Raw genomic sequence first — 16393 nt, 5'->3', positions numbered from 1 at the left:
CAAAAGAGTCAGGGGCATTCAAGTTAGAAGAAATGGGCCCCATGTTTCTCATCAGTGTGCTTTTTGTTCACCTAGTTGGCACAACTTATAAGCATGATGGCTAACACCAAATGAACTTCCCCTGTGAGGAAAAGGCTGATTTGTTATTTTGATTGGAGGGGGAAAAATATCACTGAAGCATGAGGCCTTACTGTTTGTTCAACAACTCTATACCCTTCACCATCAATGTTACAGAACTACAGGACCTTAACATTTACCTATCACATCATACTTTATAAACATTTTACAGATTACTCAGAAATCTTAGAGGTTCAAGAGAACATAAAGATAATACAGTCTCGGGGGACAAAAAAAGAGACCTAAAAGAGATGGTTGAACTAGAATTTATAACCAAGCATTCTTCCCAAATACCATGCAACATTTCTTCATACACTTTGTCTTCTCACAAAGTGCTAGAGAAATAAACATACAGGTCAATTGCCAAAAACACGGAGAGGAGATACCTAGAAACCATGCAGGAAATGCTTAAGCAATTTGCAAAGGGTTTTCATCTATTACCATGTGAGCCTCACAATGATCTTTTGGGATAATAGGCATTATGTTTTTCATGGGAAAAAAAAAAGTGACTTTGCAAAGTTAGAGAAGAGAGAATTAAAATATGAGTTTAAAGGTTACAAGAATCATTGCTTTATTCATTATTTCCTTTAAAAAACAAAGCTGGAAATTAATTGGCTCTCATGAGTCAGATCCAAACTGTTGCCCAAGACCCTTTTTAGGGGTCACTTAAATTCTCCAGTAGCCCTAATGGTGATTTCCCACTATTCAGGTGTCTATGTTGTCCTGGCTAGTCCAGTCTTTTTACCCTTTCTGTCAAGGGTTTTTGATACAGGGCAGAGGTAAAGGACTTGGTCTGTAGGCTCGACTACCTGGACTGGATCCAGCTCTGCCACTTACTGGCTGTGTGATCCTGAACAAGTTACTTACCCTCTCTGTACTTTCAATGTCCTCATCTATAAAATCAGGATGGTGATAACAGACTCAACCTCATAGGTTGCATTTTATATATACTAACCCATTTAATTTTCCTAACAGCCTGTGAGGGTTGTTCTTTCCACGTAACCACTGTGAGAAGAGGATTTTTTGTTTATTCATTAACTAGGACACTGGCACTAGAAAGCAATTAGTTATTGAATGAGTGAATAAATAAATGAATAACAGAAAGAACAACAAATGCCAAGTCCTATTTAAACAATAACACAAGAAACTTAGAAAAATTTATAATTAAAAGAAGAGTGACACTTTTATAATTAAAAGAAATTTATAATTAAAAGATGTGGGTCACAGAGACCCAAGTTCTGACTTCACCTATTACTTCAGAAATGTCAGTTTTCCTCCCCAAACCTCAGCTTCCCTACTTGTAAATTTAAGTTGACCTGAAAGTTCTAAAATATCCCTTCAAGTTTCCTAACTACACAGTCCTTACATCTGTGGATTTCTTATTTATTATTCACAAAGCCAGGTAAATAATTTAGACATGCTCCTTACTTACATAGAATATTTATACATTCTAAGTAACCCTAAATAATCCTAAAACACTACAACTGTTTTTACTCAGCAAATTACCAAGAGATGCTATCCATTTATGTACCACTTCTTATACATTAAATTGATGGAATTATTTTCCATTAAAAATTTTTATTTTATTTTATTCTGTAGTTTTCCCAGTCTAAAATAATTCGGTCTTCTTTTAGAACCTGAAATTACCTTACGAAAGGTAGGACAGGACTGTGATGCTACTGTACAGGACAGCTACAACTTAGTAGAAAAGAGATATTTAACCCCCGCAGAAGCCAAGTACTCAGTACCTTAATTTGAGAGGACCACACACTGTGCCCCCGTTATTTTCTTGATTTGAGTGTTCTCAATGTTTGTCATTTTTCCTGCTATTGTAAAATACATCTTTTGTGATTTCTGACATTATGACCAATTAAGAAGTTGAAGTTTTGGCCACACTATCCAGCTTGAAATGTAGCTTAATTTTTTTTCTAAGGGTTTTCATTTATTTTATTTATATAAACATCAGTCTCTGAATACTGCCTTGCACAGATGGCATAATTTAAGTTTCTATTCATTTATGCCAATTTCTATTGCAACAAATAGATAACTGCATAAAATCTGAAGGAATTCCAAACCCTAGCACTTGGGTTTAGAAAATTACTAGGATTCAGTAACTCTCCATTTGCTTCTTCAAGATTAACGTTGGGTTGCCAGACATTCTTGAAACTACCTGTCTTCAATTTCCCATTCACTTTATCAATTCTCCCATTCCATCCAATTACCTACTAATGTTAACCTACTGAAAAAGAAAAGGTTGGGATATTTTAGAACTTAAGTTATTTATCCCAGATCTCTTTCTCAACTGCTTTTTGACACTAAGGGGTGGGGGGGAAATCACTTATACCTTTTGTTCCACTGTTTTCCTGATTACAATTAGCAAATATTTGAATACTTCCTTTATGTAATGCACTAGCTATGAGAAAAATGTACTTTAATGAAAAAGGACTCTGCCCTTTAAATCCCTGTTCCGCCACTTATCATTTATGTAACCTTGAGCAAGTCGCAACTAAGGAGCCTCAGTTTCTTCAGCTGATAATGGGAATGATCTCTACTTCACTGGATTCCTATTGAGAATAAGGATGACACTCAAGTTTGAAGAGTTTAAAAAGTTATAAAACACTAAACAAGTAACAATATAAACACTACCAACTGTTACCACATGGGATACAAAGCCATTTAAGACTTTACTCATGCTGTCAAAGAACTTACACTCTAGCCTAAACTGTCAACTGGGCATGTTGATATGGGTTTTATCCTGTCAACCAGTGATTTTCCAAAATGAGAAGACAATCCATTAAAATATCAGAAAGAAAAATCTTATAATTTCGATTTCTATTTGTAGCATAGAAATAAAATTGAAAACCAACCTCCACCATTATTTAATATACAAAGCAACACTGATAACCCCACTCAGTTCCAATGTCAGATGTTCACCTGTTATGTGCAGTATGCTGCCTAAAGATGGTTAGGACACAGCACATTCCCTTTTACATGTGCCTGCTTAAATTCACTTATGTACATCTGATGTAATTAAGCTAACTCGCACAAAATGAACATGTGGCTTAAAATAATACTTGCAAAGAAACCAGGATTTGCAAACACTAATGATGTAAATATAAGAAAACATAAGAAAATATCAAAGCTTACATTTGCCCTATTCCTGGTATGAGTTTTTGAAAACATGTTTTGAAATGGTTCCAGCGTTGCGGTATTCACTTTTTAATCTGTTTTATCAATAAAGCAAATGCCTCCGTTTAAAAATTTGCCCATTAAATTGTCATCATTTAACACCAAACATCATTTAAACACCAAACAGTAATTCTTCTAAACTCTACCAGTGACACTTTCATACTTTTAACAAAATGTGTCAAAATTAAAATTCTTTACTTGAAACATTTTAACTAGAAAATTGTTTCCAAATGTTGAAAATTGGCAGTAATAAAAATGACGGGTAACAGAAATCCTTACATTGCTTTTGGCAACAAAATCATGATAATGAAACATAGTTTTACATTGTTCCCAAAGAATATCATAATGAGATATATTTTGGCAGGACATGTTTTTCTGACAATAAATAAATGCAATGTTTAATCATTTAATATTATTTCATGTTTGATAGCAAACATGTTAGTATAGTAGTGCATGTATATAAGTTTTTAAATGTATGTGTACATACTATGGAATACCTATTAAAAATTTGGACATCTAGGTCTAATCCATCAATATCATTCACCATTTCAGAAAAGAACACCTTGCACGAAGTTAAATGGTTTGATGATACACCACACATATAGAGAGATTACATTCCAGCAATACTGAAGAACAAAGAGTGTTTATTCAATTTTTTGCCATTTGTTTACTGTACATGTCTACATAAGCGCAGATTAACTGCTTCCATCTGCTGTCAGGTCTGGAGTGTGAATGAAGCCATTAGATGGCAACCAAGGAGAAGAAGGGATCTTTTCCTAAACTGATATTTTTCCAACCCAACCAAGAGTGTCCCATCTTACCTCAGAAACAAACTTCCCTGGCAGTTTCAAGGATTAGCTTTCATTTTCTGCCCACTAACCAGACTTAACCATTTATTAAAAAAGTTGAATTTTAATGAATTGTGAGACTGCCAAGAAATTGCTGCAGCGGTTGCAACCAAATAACCTCCAGCATTTTACTGAAGGGACTGGCAATCAGATTTACATATGAAAATGGAGGACGATAAATTTATTTCCAGGGCTGAAAAGATGTTCCATTTAAACCAAAACGTATGTTCCAGAACTAGTTCAGAAAACAGCAATTTGACACCCAGCAAGGTAGACAAAGTCCCTTGGCTCATTCCTCACTTATTTGCTCATAATCTCTTAAACTGCAAGGTTGTTAGAAATTTTAGAGTTCATCTACTCTAACCTTTAGCTGGTGCTTCTTAAGGAGGGGGTGGGGGCACAGCCCACAGCACCCTAGGCTAGTTTGAGTCCTTGGTTATCCAGGCTTTGGGGAACCACTGCAGTCACAGATAAAGCTCACTATTTCCCCTGACAGCTGATTTACTTTTTAGTAATTCTGAAAGTTAGAACTTTACTATTTTTAACTCTGAGGTTTACCTTAGCCTCTACAGTCTCACACAAAAAATTAAAATATAATATATAAGCAGAATAAAATGTTAAAGTCTCATCTGTTTTCTACAAAGTCATTCAAAAACTATGTCCTTAGCCTCTAAGGACACAAAGTAAAAATACTTTCAGAAACACAGCAATAAAACAACAGAACAACACAATGGTATATTATTCAATTTTCTTTCTCTTACAAATATTTATTGAAGCCCTATTATTTATCACATATTGAACTATACATAAGGAATAAAATGGTCATTAATACAGCGTTGATCATTGCCCTCAAGGAGTTTAAAGGCCAGAGGAAAGGACAAACAGGCAATTACAACAGAGAATGCTAAACAGTAATCTATTATGGGGCCTACTAACACAAATACCTGCAATTTTGTACCCAAGTTTTCTCTTTCATAATCAAACCAAACATTTAGATGCAAAGATACTCAAAGAAACAGGGGGAAAAAAACACTTTAGTAGGGGTGATTTTAGATGCCTTGCTAAATATATTCTTATACACATCGGTTGCTTTGTCACTATTTACATCCGGACAATCAGTTTGAAAATACACAACTCTTATAGAACGCTGTAAGTATGTAACCTAATATTTTTTTAGAACAGAGGACCAAAAATATAAACATAGCACCGTTCCTGATTTGGGCTTCTAGAATCCTACAGAATTAATTCTTTGTAAGCTGGTATTACTTTTGAAGTCTTTGAAAAGACAAGAGAAATGTGGATAATTTTCCAAACTAAAGTTCCAAGATAAAGTTCTACATGCATTAGGTGCTGAAGATACACAGCTCTTCAGTCTGGAAGAAGATGACACGCTATCAAGTCATTCCTTTTACAGCAGAGTTAGTACTACCAGGGCAGAGATACCTGCAAAGTACAATTGGAACCAAAATAAGAGCATTCCTCCCAGTAAGGGAGAAAGCTGGGGAATTTCACAGAGGTGGCATCAAGATCCTGAGTGACAAAGAATCATCAGGATAGGGCTTCCCTGGTGGCGCAGTGGTTGAGAGTCCGCCTGCCGATGCAGGGGACGCGGGTTCGTGCCCCGCTCCGGGAAGATCCCACGTGCCACGGAGCGGCTGGGCCAGTGAGCCATGGCCGCTGAGCCTGTGAGTCCGGAGCCTGTGCTCCGCAACGGGAGAGGCCACAACAGTGAGAGGCCCGCGTACCGCCAAAAAAAAAAAAAAGAATCATCAGGAGAGAAGAAAGTATCCAGGTGGCAGTCGGATGTACTCTTATTTAGTTTTTATAAGATATAACCTTCCCAGAACAGCAGACCAGTGCCTCTCAAATGATATAAATAATTATCTGAACCAATAAAGTAATAATGACAACCTATTATCTAGAGAAAGACTCCTCCACTCAAGAAGCAATTCAAGGGATGCAGAAAAGTCCTCCCAGACAATAAGAATTAGGTGTAGCCCCACATTTTTGGTTTGCCAAGGCTGATGTTTAATCAGCTCTAAACAAATGAGGAGGAGACTAGTCCATTGTTTATTAGCAGGAAAGACCTAAAAGACAGCAATCAGTTTGAACAATAGCGTAATTAAGAAAAGAAAACTTGGGCTTCCCTGGTGGCGCAGTGGTTGAGAGTCCCCCTGCCGATGCACGGGACACGGGTTCGTGCCCCGGTCCGGGAAGATCCCACATGCCGCGGAGCGGCTGGGCCCGTGAGCCATGGCCGCTGAGCCTGCGTGTCCGGAGCCTGTGCTCCGCAACGGGAGAGGCCACAGCAGTGAGAGGCCCGCGTACCGCAAAAAAAAAAGAAAAAAAGAAAGAAAAAAAAAAAAAAAAAAAAAAAAAAAGAAAAAAAAAAAAAGAAAAGTAAACTTAGCAAGGGTACTTAACTTGAAGGTTGCAAAACTCTCTTTCAATTTGGAGAACCATAAAGAGAAGGAGAAAGTAAATTTTTGTCTTGAATAAGGGACCTGGGCTTAGGAAAGAAAGTCAGTAGCCTCATTTGGTAAGGAAATCTAAGGTTCAAGCCAATTCTTCTCCTAAAATTTCAACAAGAGCCAATACAGTGCACTGAACTAACATTTGTGATGCTTACAGACTAGGATTCACCAGAAAACCTGCCCAAAATGTGACTTCAAGTACCAACACTTGTTTGTGAAACAAACTTGACAAATAGCCCATATCATTCTACAGTTAGAAGCTGTGTGAGTTTAAACACTGTATGAGACTAATTTTCCCTATCTGAAAATTGAAGCTAGTAATATCTACTTCATGGGATTTTTGTAACATAAAGCATGTCAAGTTCTTAGCACAAGGCTGGCATCTAATTTTAAAAAACACCAAAAAAAAAATGTATTAATCATACCATCTTTCTGGACAGGGGTACTGCAGATCTATGATCTATAAAAAGAGACCCTTCAGCGGTTTGGTTGATCTCAGAAAGCCTCCTCCCCCAAACATGTCCCCCTGGGACCATCTTCCCACCCATGATGTATCTGTACATCTCAAGATATTCCGAAGCCTCATTTTATTCTTATAATAGGTGTGGGGGCTCCTCAAGGTAATTAGAGAAAGAGAAGGCACTTGGGAAGTTCATTTAACTGTGAGTAAAATTTGCACTGTTAACAAAATAAAACAAATGTCAAGTCCTAAAAGCAGTCTGAAAATATCATTTCAACAGAAGAGTTTTCAAAAGAGAAAATAAGAAAGAAATGTATGTTGCATATTGTTCCTTTCATTCAAAGGCTGAAGGGCGAGGCCAGCTAAGACTTCCAGATTTTTTTTCTTTTTCCTGCTTGGTCTTTGGTTGTTCACATTCCAGAATGGCAGTTGCCGCTTTCCAAGGAAGTGTTCAGGAGGGCAGCTGCCTTGGAGGTAGGTTACCAGGACTCCTTTGTATGTTACATGCACATAAAGACTCCAGAAGGGACTGTAGCTGCTAGAGGCCTCTGCTAGCTGTTAGAGGTAGGTAGGTCCACTGCTGCATGCTGCTCTGCCTCTTGCCTCTTAGCCCCAAAGTCTGTTTTTGGCTGTGGTTTTAAAAAAGCCCCTCAACAGATGCTCTATTTAATAACTAAAAGACAATAAAAACTAGAGTTACAAGCCAAAAAGGATCATACTGTCTCTTAAAGATTTAAACATATTAATTTCTTTAAGTGAAAAAAAAAATACTAGTATTTAGTATTTCAGATGCAGGTATTTTTTCATGCTATTTAAGACATTCACAAAAAGCCGCCATTCTCAACAGCTGAATGCTTAAGCAATACATATTGTGCATGCAGCCAACATGCTCAAGAAGCGCACATGCAGATGTATTTTAAATTAAATGCTACCAAATAAGCCTAATACAGTTTTGAAATGTAGTTAAGAAAGAGGCTAATCTAGCAACCGAGACATAATAACATCTACACCTTACAAATTCTAAACGTAGGCTTAATGCTATTTTGATCAATGTTTCTAGGTACAAGGCTATTTATCCCATTTACAGATCAAATACTAGGGTCAATCTTTTCTGCTGGTAGAAGCATCTCCCTAATAAGGCGAAAGAATGAAAGTTTTAAGACAGAATTTTGTAAACTGCATTCCGAGAATACCTTAAATTTTTGTGAGGAAATAATGGTAAACTTATTTTAGAAAACCTTCCTATTATATCTCCCTTCTCAGCTATCACCATACAGTATATTAAAGATTGTGAGAAGTTCTGAAAGAAAACTAAGGCAGTCTACACTTACTCAACTACCAGAAATAAATTTAGAAGAAAGAGCTTATTGGTTTCAGCTCTAATTTTCACTTTGATGTGTTATTAGTGGCTGCCTAGAACAACTTTTAAAGCTTAACAAGAAGTGATACAACTTATGAGCAATCCCTTCCTGGCACATGTGTGGGCCACTGCTGGCCCATTAAACTGTTTGAAAAACGCTGATACAGGATAAGGCTATGGTGCTTTCAACACTTGCCCCAGTTCCCTTTTTCATATCTCACTTCCTTACTTAAGAGCTAAGTAAAAGAGGAAGGAAAAGGGGAAAATCTGTTATATGAAATGTAAGGGAGGGTAAGTCCCTATTAACTTTTTCTCTCTAACCACCCATTTTTCCATCAAAATTTTAGACATCTAAATGTATGGATCCAGAGAGAGCAATGATTAAAACATCTATTCTGAAAGTGTGAGGAGAATGTACAGAGGGAAAAAGATCCTCTTCTCCCTAGTCAATAGTCTGTTCTGAGAAGGAACCAGTTTAAAAAATGATAGGTGATGTCTCAAAGGGATGACTAACAGGTACGTCAATTTCTCTGGAAGAGCCACCTTCTCTACTGGAAGACAACTAAAATGCCATGGTTCACATGGGTCCCTCTTGAGTCTTTTTAGAAAAGAATGAGCGACCTCAGGCAGCATAGCTACTTCAAGGATGTGAACTGAATTTGAACCAACCTTTCCTTAACTGGGTCTTTATCTTTTTGGTTTCATGGCCACTTACGTTATAAGCATCATGCTTGAGAAAGCTAATCTGATGTGTGCAAACAGAACATACTAACATGAAAATAAATAGCGCAGGCAGATAAGAAGTAGCAAATAAGTAGGCTCAAGCAAGAAATCTATAAGGAAACCATAAGCTCTCTGTTCTCCATCTTCCTCTCCCTGATGAGTAAATAAACATTAATTTTCATAAGCCACCAAGGAGGAGGGAAGCTTGCTTTTAGTAAGAAAGTTAAAAATATTTCAATGGAGCTCACCCAGTTTGTTCCTCAGATGTGGCATATCATATATCCCCACAGTTCCCAGCTGCATGAAAAACTGACTGATAAAATCAGTGACATCCTACGAAGGGTTTACAATGGAAAACTGAGTCATTACGTCGAGATTAAGCAACATCATGAAAGAAAACAAATACCCAGACGTGTTAAGTGCTTAACTTCTGATTCTTTTCCTCAATTTAAACACTTTTAAAGGTAAACATCAAGTTATTTTTTTTAAAAAAGACAAACTCATCTTGGTGTGTTGAATCTGTATTAAAACAGGTAAATATATCCCAATAACAAATATTCTGAAAGTTTGTTACATCTTGAAAATGAACCCAGAAGGCACAACAGAAAAATCGCACGAGACTCCCAAATCCTGGAACACGATTCACATTTCTAACTGTTGTGACAAGCTTGAAATTTGTAAGTCACTAGCACACAAAATGGGTAAATAAATCCTCTGCTATGGATTTCCCAACATACTGTTCTTGTTTTGAGTACCAACCTGCTTTAGAAATACTCAGGGTAGTGTTTTTAGCTTATAGTTCTACAAAGACTGGTAGGTCCCAAACAAAAACTCAACTAGAAATCAGTGAAGTCTGCTTAACTATCCCCAAATTCAGTTTTCAGCCTAATGAGTCTAGTTTCCCTTCTATGCATCTTCTTCAGCCCTTGAGTAGCTTAATGTTCAAAATAAAATCTGAGTTCATTCGCTACTGCCTCCTTTTACAGCCTCAGAGAAAGTAAAGTGAGAAACAGTAAAAGGTTAGAAAGCTTATGCAACTTGAGGGTATTCTTTGAAGCTGAGTTTGTTTCATACCACTTCCTTCCTTGGCAATTTGGTAGAGGACAGTGTAGAGGAGCTTTATACAAGCTCATGGTTAAAAATGAACAAATTCCACAGAAGTGTAAAGAAGAAAAAACCAATTGCTTACCCACCCATCACAAAGTCAGCCATAATCAAACATCCTTTACATTGTTCTGTTACATTGCGTGTTTCTATATAAGAGGTTGATTGTTTTTCATCTGCAGGTACTTTTAAAGAGTGCAAATTTATTGGAGTGTGCCAATTATAATCAAATGGTAATGCTATTAAAATTTGATACTCTTAGAAACTGGCTTGTGCAGATGGTCTTTTATTTTGGCCAGTGCATTATTTTAAAGGAAAACTGAATCTGAATGTCTCTAGGAAAGTTTCCATTTTGCCATAGGTTGAATAACTCCTTATTGTTTTACAAAAGTTGTTTTAAATGCTTAGGTATTTGCCTGGGTGAGCCCTAAATTCATGTGAGTTTGTAACCCCACCAAAGTTTTCTGATAACTGAATCTATGCTGGAAGTTGAGTAGAAAAAAAGTGTCTTTCAAAAATATAAACCTAGTGCTTCCTGCCTAACTCAAACTATGTATAAGTTTCCAGTGTCAAGATTTCCTTCCAAGCTTTTATCTAGCTTGAAGTCCTATGTAAAAAAAAAAAAAAAAAATCATCCCCACTCCACTCCCAATTTCTTAAGCAGTTAAAACCAAGGAAAAAAAGGTCGAAGAACCTCAATTCATGAAAAATTCTGCTTATTTTCCAGGTGAGGCCTGAATAAGTAGAACTTAATAAAAGCAAGTTCCTAGCAATAAAAGTGGTGTCACAACTGCTCCAAAGTTGGCATGCAGGGAGAATGATGCGGAAGCTGTCTGTTCTGTTGAGCTGCAGGCTGATCTGGGGGAACAGAGGAACAGAAGGTGGAGCAGGAACCTAATAGAATACCTTGCATGTAACACCCGCTCAGCAAACTAGCAGGAACAGCTCTAAGAAACAACCTCATGAAAGCATATCTGAAGACGGCAAAAGGAAACAAGTGGTAGGGTCTGCTATGAGTTAAGGGAGACTCCTGGAAATCCAACTGATTTGTAGAATAACAGTGGAGGGTCTAAATGGCAAAAATTTGTCAGATATTTCTGCAATAGCAGTAGGTTGAGTGGATTATGGTGTAGTTTACATAAGGCACCTAAACTTGAATAGTAAAACACTGCTTATATCTTGATAATTGTTCTTTTTTAAAAATAAATTATTTTTCATTTAAAAGATACTTCTAAAATCTGTAGGAAAAAAATCTCACATGCTTTATTCATTAAATAGGTGAGCTTTCTTGAGTTACACACCCAGCATGGATTCCCCAGCACCACTGTAGGAAATACCCCGAGGCTTACAGTAAAATCCAGCAAGCCTTTTATGTTAAGAAGTATCACTCCAAAAGTGTTTGACTGCCCTATTATGTAAAGTCAACTCCACTTTATCATTTTTCTTAAATTTGTTAAATTCTGCTACTCCCCGTTACTTTTTCAGTTGGATTTGCTAAAAGAACATGGCATTTTATCACTCTGCAAAATATGTTTATCTGGAACTACTTGATTGTGTTCAGAGAAATTTTAAAATCAAGTATCTTGTGTACGTTCTGCTCTGCTTATTGAAATTATGATCCTCATCACATGATCTAACTACTGACCAGAGTGGCTGATTTTTTAGGAGGAAAAGAAAACATGGTCCTGATAATGGTTCTGGTCAAATGAACACTTTGAAAAATACACTGAAATCAGCAGCAGAAGAATACTCTTCTACTTTTATTCCTAATAAGAGAATGCTGTCCAGAAGCATATGATCAGGTAGGGTTCTACCCTACAACAGTGTATACACTGACTCTTCCCACATATGGTTGAGAACACTTACAACTTCATTTGGCTTTAAAAAGCCTTTATTGATCTGCAACTAATGTTCTGAGGCTACAGAAAAATACCAAATTTGCTTATACTGTGACTTAAAGAGAAATAGAGTTGACCCTTGAACAAAGGAACAATGCAGGGTTTGGGGCACCAACCCTCCAAGTAGTTGAAAACCCACCTATAACTTAGAGTCAGCCCTCAATATACGGGTTTCCACATCTAAGGAATCAACCAACCCTGGATCACCATTTGCAGATTCAACTAACCTCGGATTGTGTATATATTTACTATAGTATTTACTATTGAAAAGAAAATCTCTGTATAAGTGGACCTATGCAGTTCAAATCTGTGTTGTTCAAGGGTCAACTGTACAAAGAAGTGTTCCGATTCCTCATTCAGCTACCAGCCATTCCCTCTGTCCCCACCATCTCCGGACTCCTATTCAAGCTGAGAGCAGACAGACTGATGGGAAAATATTACCGGAGGGAAACTGCCCTTGCCTGTTTCTGATTATGTCTCAGGTAAGTAATGGTGTCATTAGAAGTTCCACCACCAGTTTCTCCAATTCTACAGAACTGAAGAATGAAAAGTCTTCTAAGCCAAATGGGTAAAACTATTCACTCATCTATTTATATACTACACCCTATCTTGTACTTAAAAGATTTATGCAACGTATTTCTCAACTGAATTCTACTCCATTTTCATGTTTTAAATAAATATCGATTACCTATTTTGTATCAACAAAAGGAGAAGAGGAAGGGAGAGGTGGGAAAAAGGAGGGGCAAGAGGAGGAAGTGGAGGAAGGAGGAAGGTACATGGTAACAACTGTCTTGAATATTTCTTTCCTTGTGCCTCAATTCCATAGGCAATTCACTCCCCACCTGAAGGCAAAGAACTTTTGAAGGACTGTAACAGAGTACCTACAAAGGTCTACAAAGCCCTAGGCTCATCAATATGCAGACCAAGAATTATATTCAGATGGAATCACATTTATTGCACACACACTACAATTTTTAAAACTCATACAGATACTGCTATGATTTTAAAAAATATATAGTATCTAGGGGTGATATTTAAAAACTGGTCAAGCATGGGCTTCAACTAATAAAACAGACTGCTGGCCCTCAATGGCCAGCATGGATGGACTGGTTCCCACCAGCTGAATATCAGACAGCCAATCCAGGTGAGGGGAGACAACTTTTCCCGTTTCTCTCTTTTCTTTTTTCAATTAAGAAGGGGTCCTCGTAGTTAAAAAAAAAAAAAAAAAATTGGGCATTACTATTCTTAGAAATTTGGTTGGCTCAGATGTTAACAACATATCCTAGTTAGTGATTAAGCCACAACCCACATGGGTAATCACAATAAATTCAGAAATTAGTCTTTTGCGGGTGCTTTGTCTTTCATCATCTTTAACAGAATCATTCCCTCACCTTCCCACAAATTCCTGTAATTGGCCAACTCTTACCAGATGTTTTAAAGGCTACCGACACTAACCCATGAAAAACTGTCTTTACTTATACTTTATTTAGAATAAGAAATAGCTAGTCTCAGGTTTGCGTATTCAATTTAGTTAAACCATTTAATACCCTGCTAATAGGAAACGTTCCAACTTCAGAAGGATATCTGGGATGGACTGCAATTTGTGCTCAAGTATTTTACCTTAGAGTGTGTCTGCAATTAGAAGCAATGTGTAACCATAAGAATGGACAACAGTTCTTCCCTAGTGAGAGAAGAAAACAAGCTGGGCTGGCTAGGCTACCTTCTGCTTTCATTAGCCCAAGGAGTAACTCCAAGGCTCTCCATCTCTGTCCCACTTTAGTCAAATAAATTATTCACATTAACATATTTAGTACATTATACTAGTTCAATGAGTCATTTAGGTCAATTTCTCAAAGCTAACAAACGATGATAAGAGGGACAGTATAATAACCTCAAGATAATAATAAAAACCCTATCTTTCCAACAGATTCAGTACAAAGCCAAGTGACTAAGGCAACAATTAGAAATAAAGGTGTAGTTATAAAGAAAATAAAGAATTTAGTCATACTTACCAAAATGTAAATTTAAATAGAGATGGATCATACATACTCAAATATAGATCATGTATTTTTTTTAAACCTACTGAAGTTATAATTTTAAATAAAGTGGCAAAATTACACCATCTAATTTCTCTTCAGAGAATTGGTATCCATTCTGGTTATCTTCTTAATCTAAAATTAAAATACTGAGGGTCTCCTCATTAGAAGAAGCTTCAGTTATCAAATCATTGAAAATACAAATGTATATTCCAACAAAACTAACCTTAAAAAAGGCAAACCACTTGTAGTCATTCAACACAATCTCAAAGCCTTGATTGTAAATGATGGTGAAATGACCAGAATTGCCGAAGTTATCATATGCCGTATCCAACTTCTTAAGGTGCACCACTACTTCTTTTTCTGGTGGTCCTAAAGAAAAGAAAATGCACAACAAAGGAAAATTATGTGGACTTCAATGGGAGGTAAAAGCTCCTCTATAATTTCCATTATTTTTAAGCTGCTTTCCTTTCATGCTACTGAATGTGGGTGGATCTGGCTTGTGAATATATCAGAGTCCCCGTTTTGTTGCCTCCCTCTGTATAATCCCAGAGGGGTCTCAGGCAAGAATATGAAGAAAGGCTCAAAAGATACGTCAAGTAGCCCAGCAGGCAGAGAGACCCCAAAAAGTACAGCCACTACCTTCCCAGAGCATCCAAACACTGAAGAAATTTTTCCACTGAAGAAAAGGAGAAATGGGGTATGTTGAAAATGACCAGCAGAAATGAGAAGACAAAATGGTAATCAAAAAGTGGAAATATAAAAAGACTTGCTACCAGATCATAAGAACAAAGGAAATGATCTCTTCAGAGAAGAAATGGGATGGATATCTTTCTTCTAAATGGCTGTACAGTTCAGAACCTCAGAATCTGAATCCTTTCAAAGTATTCAGCAAACTCAAGGTTTTTATCCTATACAGCTAATTTGTGCCGAATGGAACTAAACTTTTAACCTTCAGAAAATGGGGACTCAGATCTGTGGGTGTCTTTAATTGATTAGATTAAGGTCAAAGGTATGGAATATAGGTAGAGAGGCTGCCTGAAAAGGGTTCTGCTGTGTCCAATCTGGAGGTTTCCACACTTTGGACAATTTTTCCATGTTTCAGATTAATGCTCAGAAATAGAAGATTCCATGTGACAGAACACTGCAAATCCTGATCTCCTTTCTGCTTTGGATCTCCAAGTTCAACTTTTAAAAGAGAAAATGGTTATAATGCCCAGTACTATGAAATGCCACACAGTCATTTGGAGTTGGACAGTTGAATAAGTCTGTTTAGTGACAGATGACCTGGCAATCTCTGTTCCATTAACAAGGAAACTGCAGTTGAGAGCTTCACTCATTCTGCACAAGCCACAGTGTGGTAAAGGTTTGGGCAGAACGAGAGTGCCTTTCCTGACCCAAGACTGTATGTTTTTTCTTCTCCCTTCACTAAATTCTTTGTCCTTGGGATAGCCATGTTATCTGAGGGCATATGGAATGTTCCAGGGTGTTCAAACACTAGATATTTATTGAGAGCCTTCCATGACCCCTGGCACTGTGCCTGGCTCCGGGTATTTCAAAATATAATTATTGGCCAAAGAGGTATTAAAAAAAAACACAAAACTTTTATATACTACTGAGACAGGCTGGGACCTGGGACCCTTTGCTAAAGTGCTGCAATGCTAGCACCTGGACAAACCTCCTCCAGCAACAAAATACAAAGAAACTATATGGGACTAAAAATACCTGTGTGCATGCACAGTTGGGCCCCATTATGGACAAAAAGATACAAAAAAGCAAAAAACTTAACTGCCACTTCTGAAGAGCCCTGTGCAAAAACTGGGTGTCCGGAGCAAACACTGGGTATTGAGCATGCCCCCTGCACTCAACACCCCCAGAGGGGTGGGCAAACCACCCAAGCCACCCCTCCCCCTAGGGGTGGGCAAACCCCCCAAGCCAGCCCCCCCCCCCCCCACCACTGGACACACCCCATACCCTCACCCCATATAAGGAACAAGCTTGTTACTTGTTCTCACTAGCCCTGCTGCAGCAGGGGCCCAATAAAGCCTTGCCTGAATTTCTTGTCTGGCCTGTAGTCAATTTCTGATTGGCGAAGGCCAAGAACCCTGGTGGGTATTACTACCCCCCCTGCAATACATGAAACTGTGTAGTGATACCAGAAGCTTTCTCAGGTCCACATCAATA

At 37.6% G+C, this 16393-nt stretch overlaps 1 protein-coding gene across 2 annotated transcripts in view; it reads right to left on the bottom strand.

The window, feature by feature from the left end:
* CTSC (cathepsin C) overlaps positions 1–16393 on the bottom strand; it is a 37967-nt gene that overhangs the window by 20772 nt on the left and 802 nt on the right. Inside the window, exons 2-4 of one of the 2 annotated variants that reach the window (XM_024763593.1) lie at positions 14436–14581; positions 9420–9504; positions 6519–7761 (exon numbers count right to left, since the gene is read on the bottom strand). In XM_024763593.1, the coding sequence (XP_024619361.1) occupies positions 7751–7761; positions 9420–9504; positions 14436–14581 (242 nt within the window). In that variant the 3' untranslated portion in view covers positions 6519–7750. Of the gene's footprint in view, positions 1–6518; positions 7762–9419; positions 9505–14435; positions 14582–16393 lie in introns of those variants that run through there. The other variant, XM_024763592.1, reaches the window with a different exon arrangement.

Source organism: Neophocaena asiaeorientalis, unplaced genomic scaffold (assembly GCF_003031525.2).
Source record: "Neophocaena asiaeorientalis asiaeorientalis breed wild unplaced genomic scaffold, Neophocaena_asiaeorientalis_V1.1 scaffold946, whole genome shotgun sequence".
Lineage (NCBI taxonomy): Eukaryota > Metazoa > Chordata > Mammalia > Artiodactyla > Phocoenidae > Neophocaena > Neophocaena asiaeorientalis.
The sequence above is the reverse complement of the archived record's forward strand: the minus strand, read 5'-3'. Positions and strand labels throughout refer to the sequence as shown.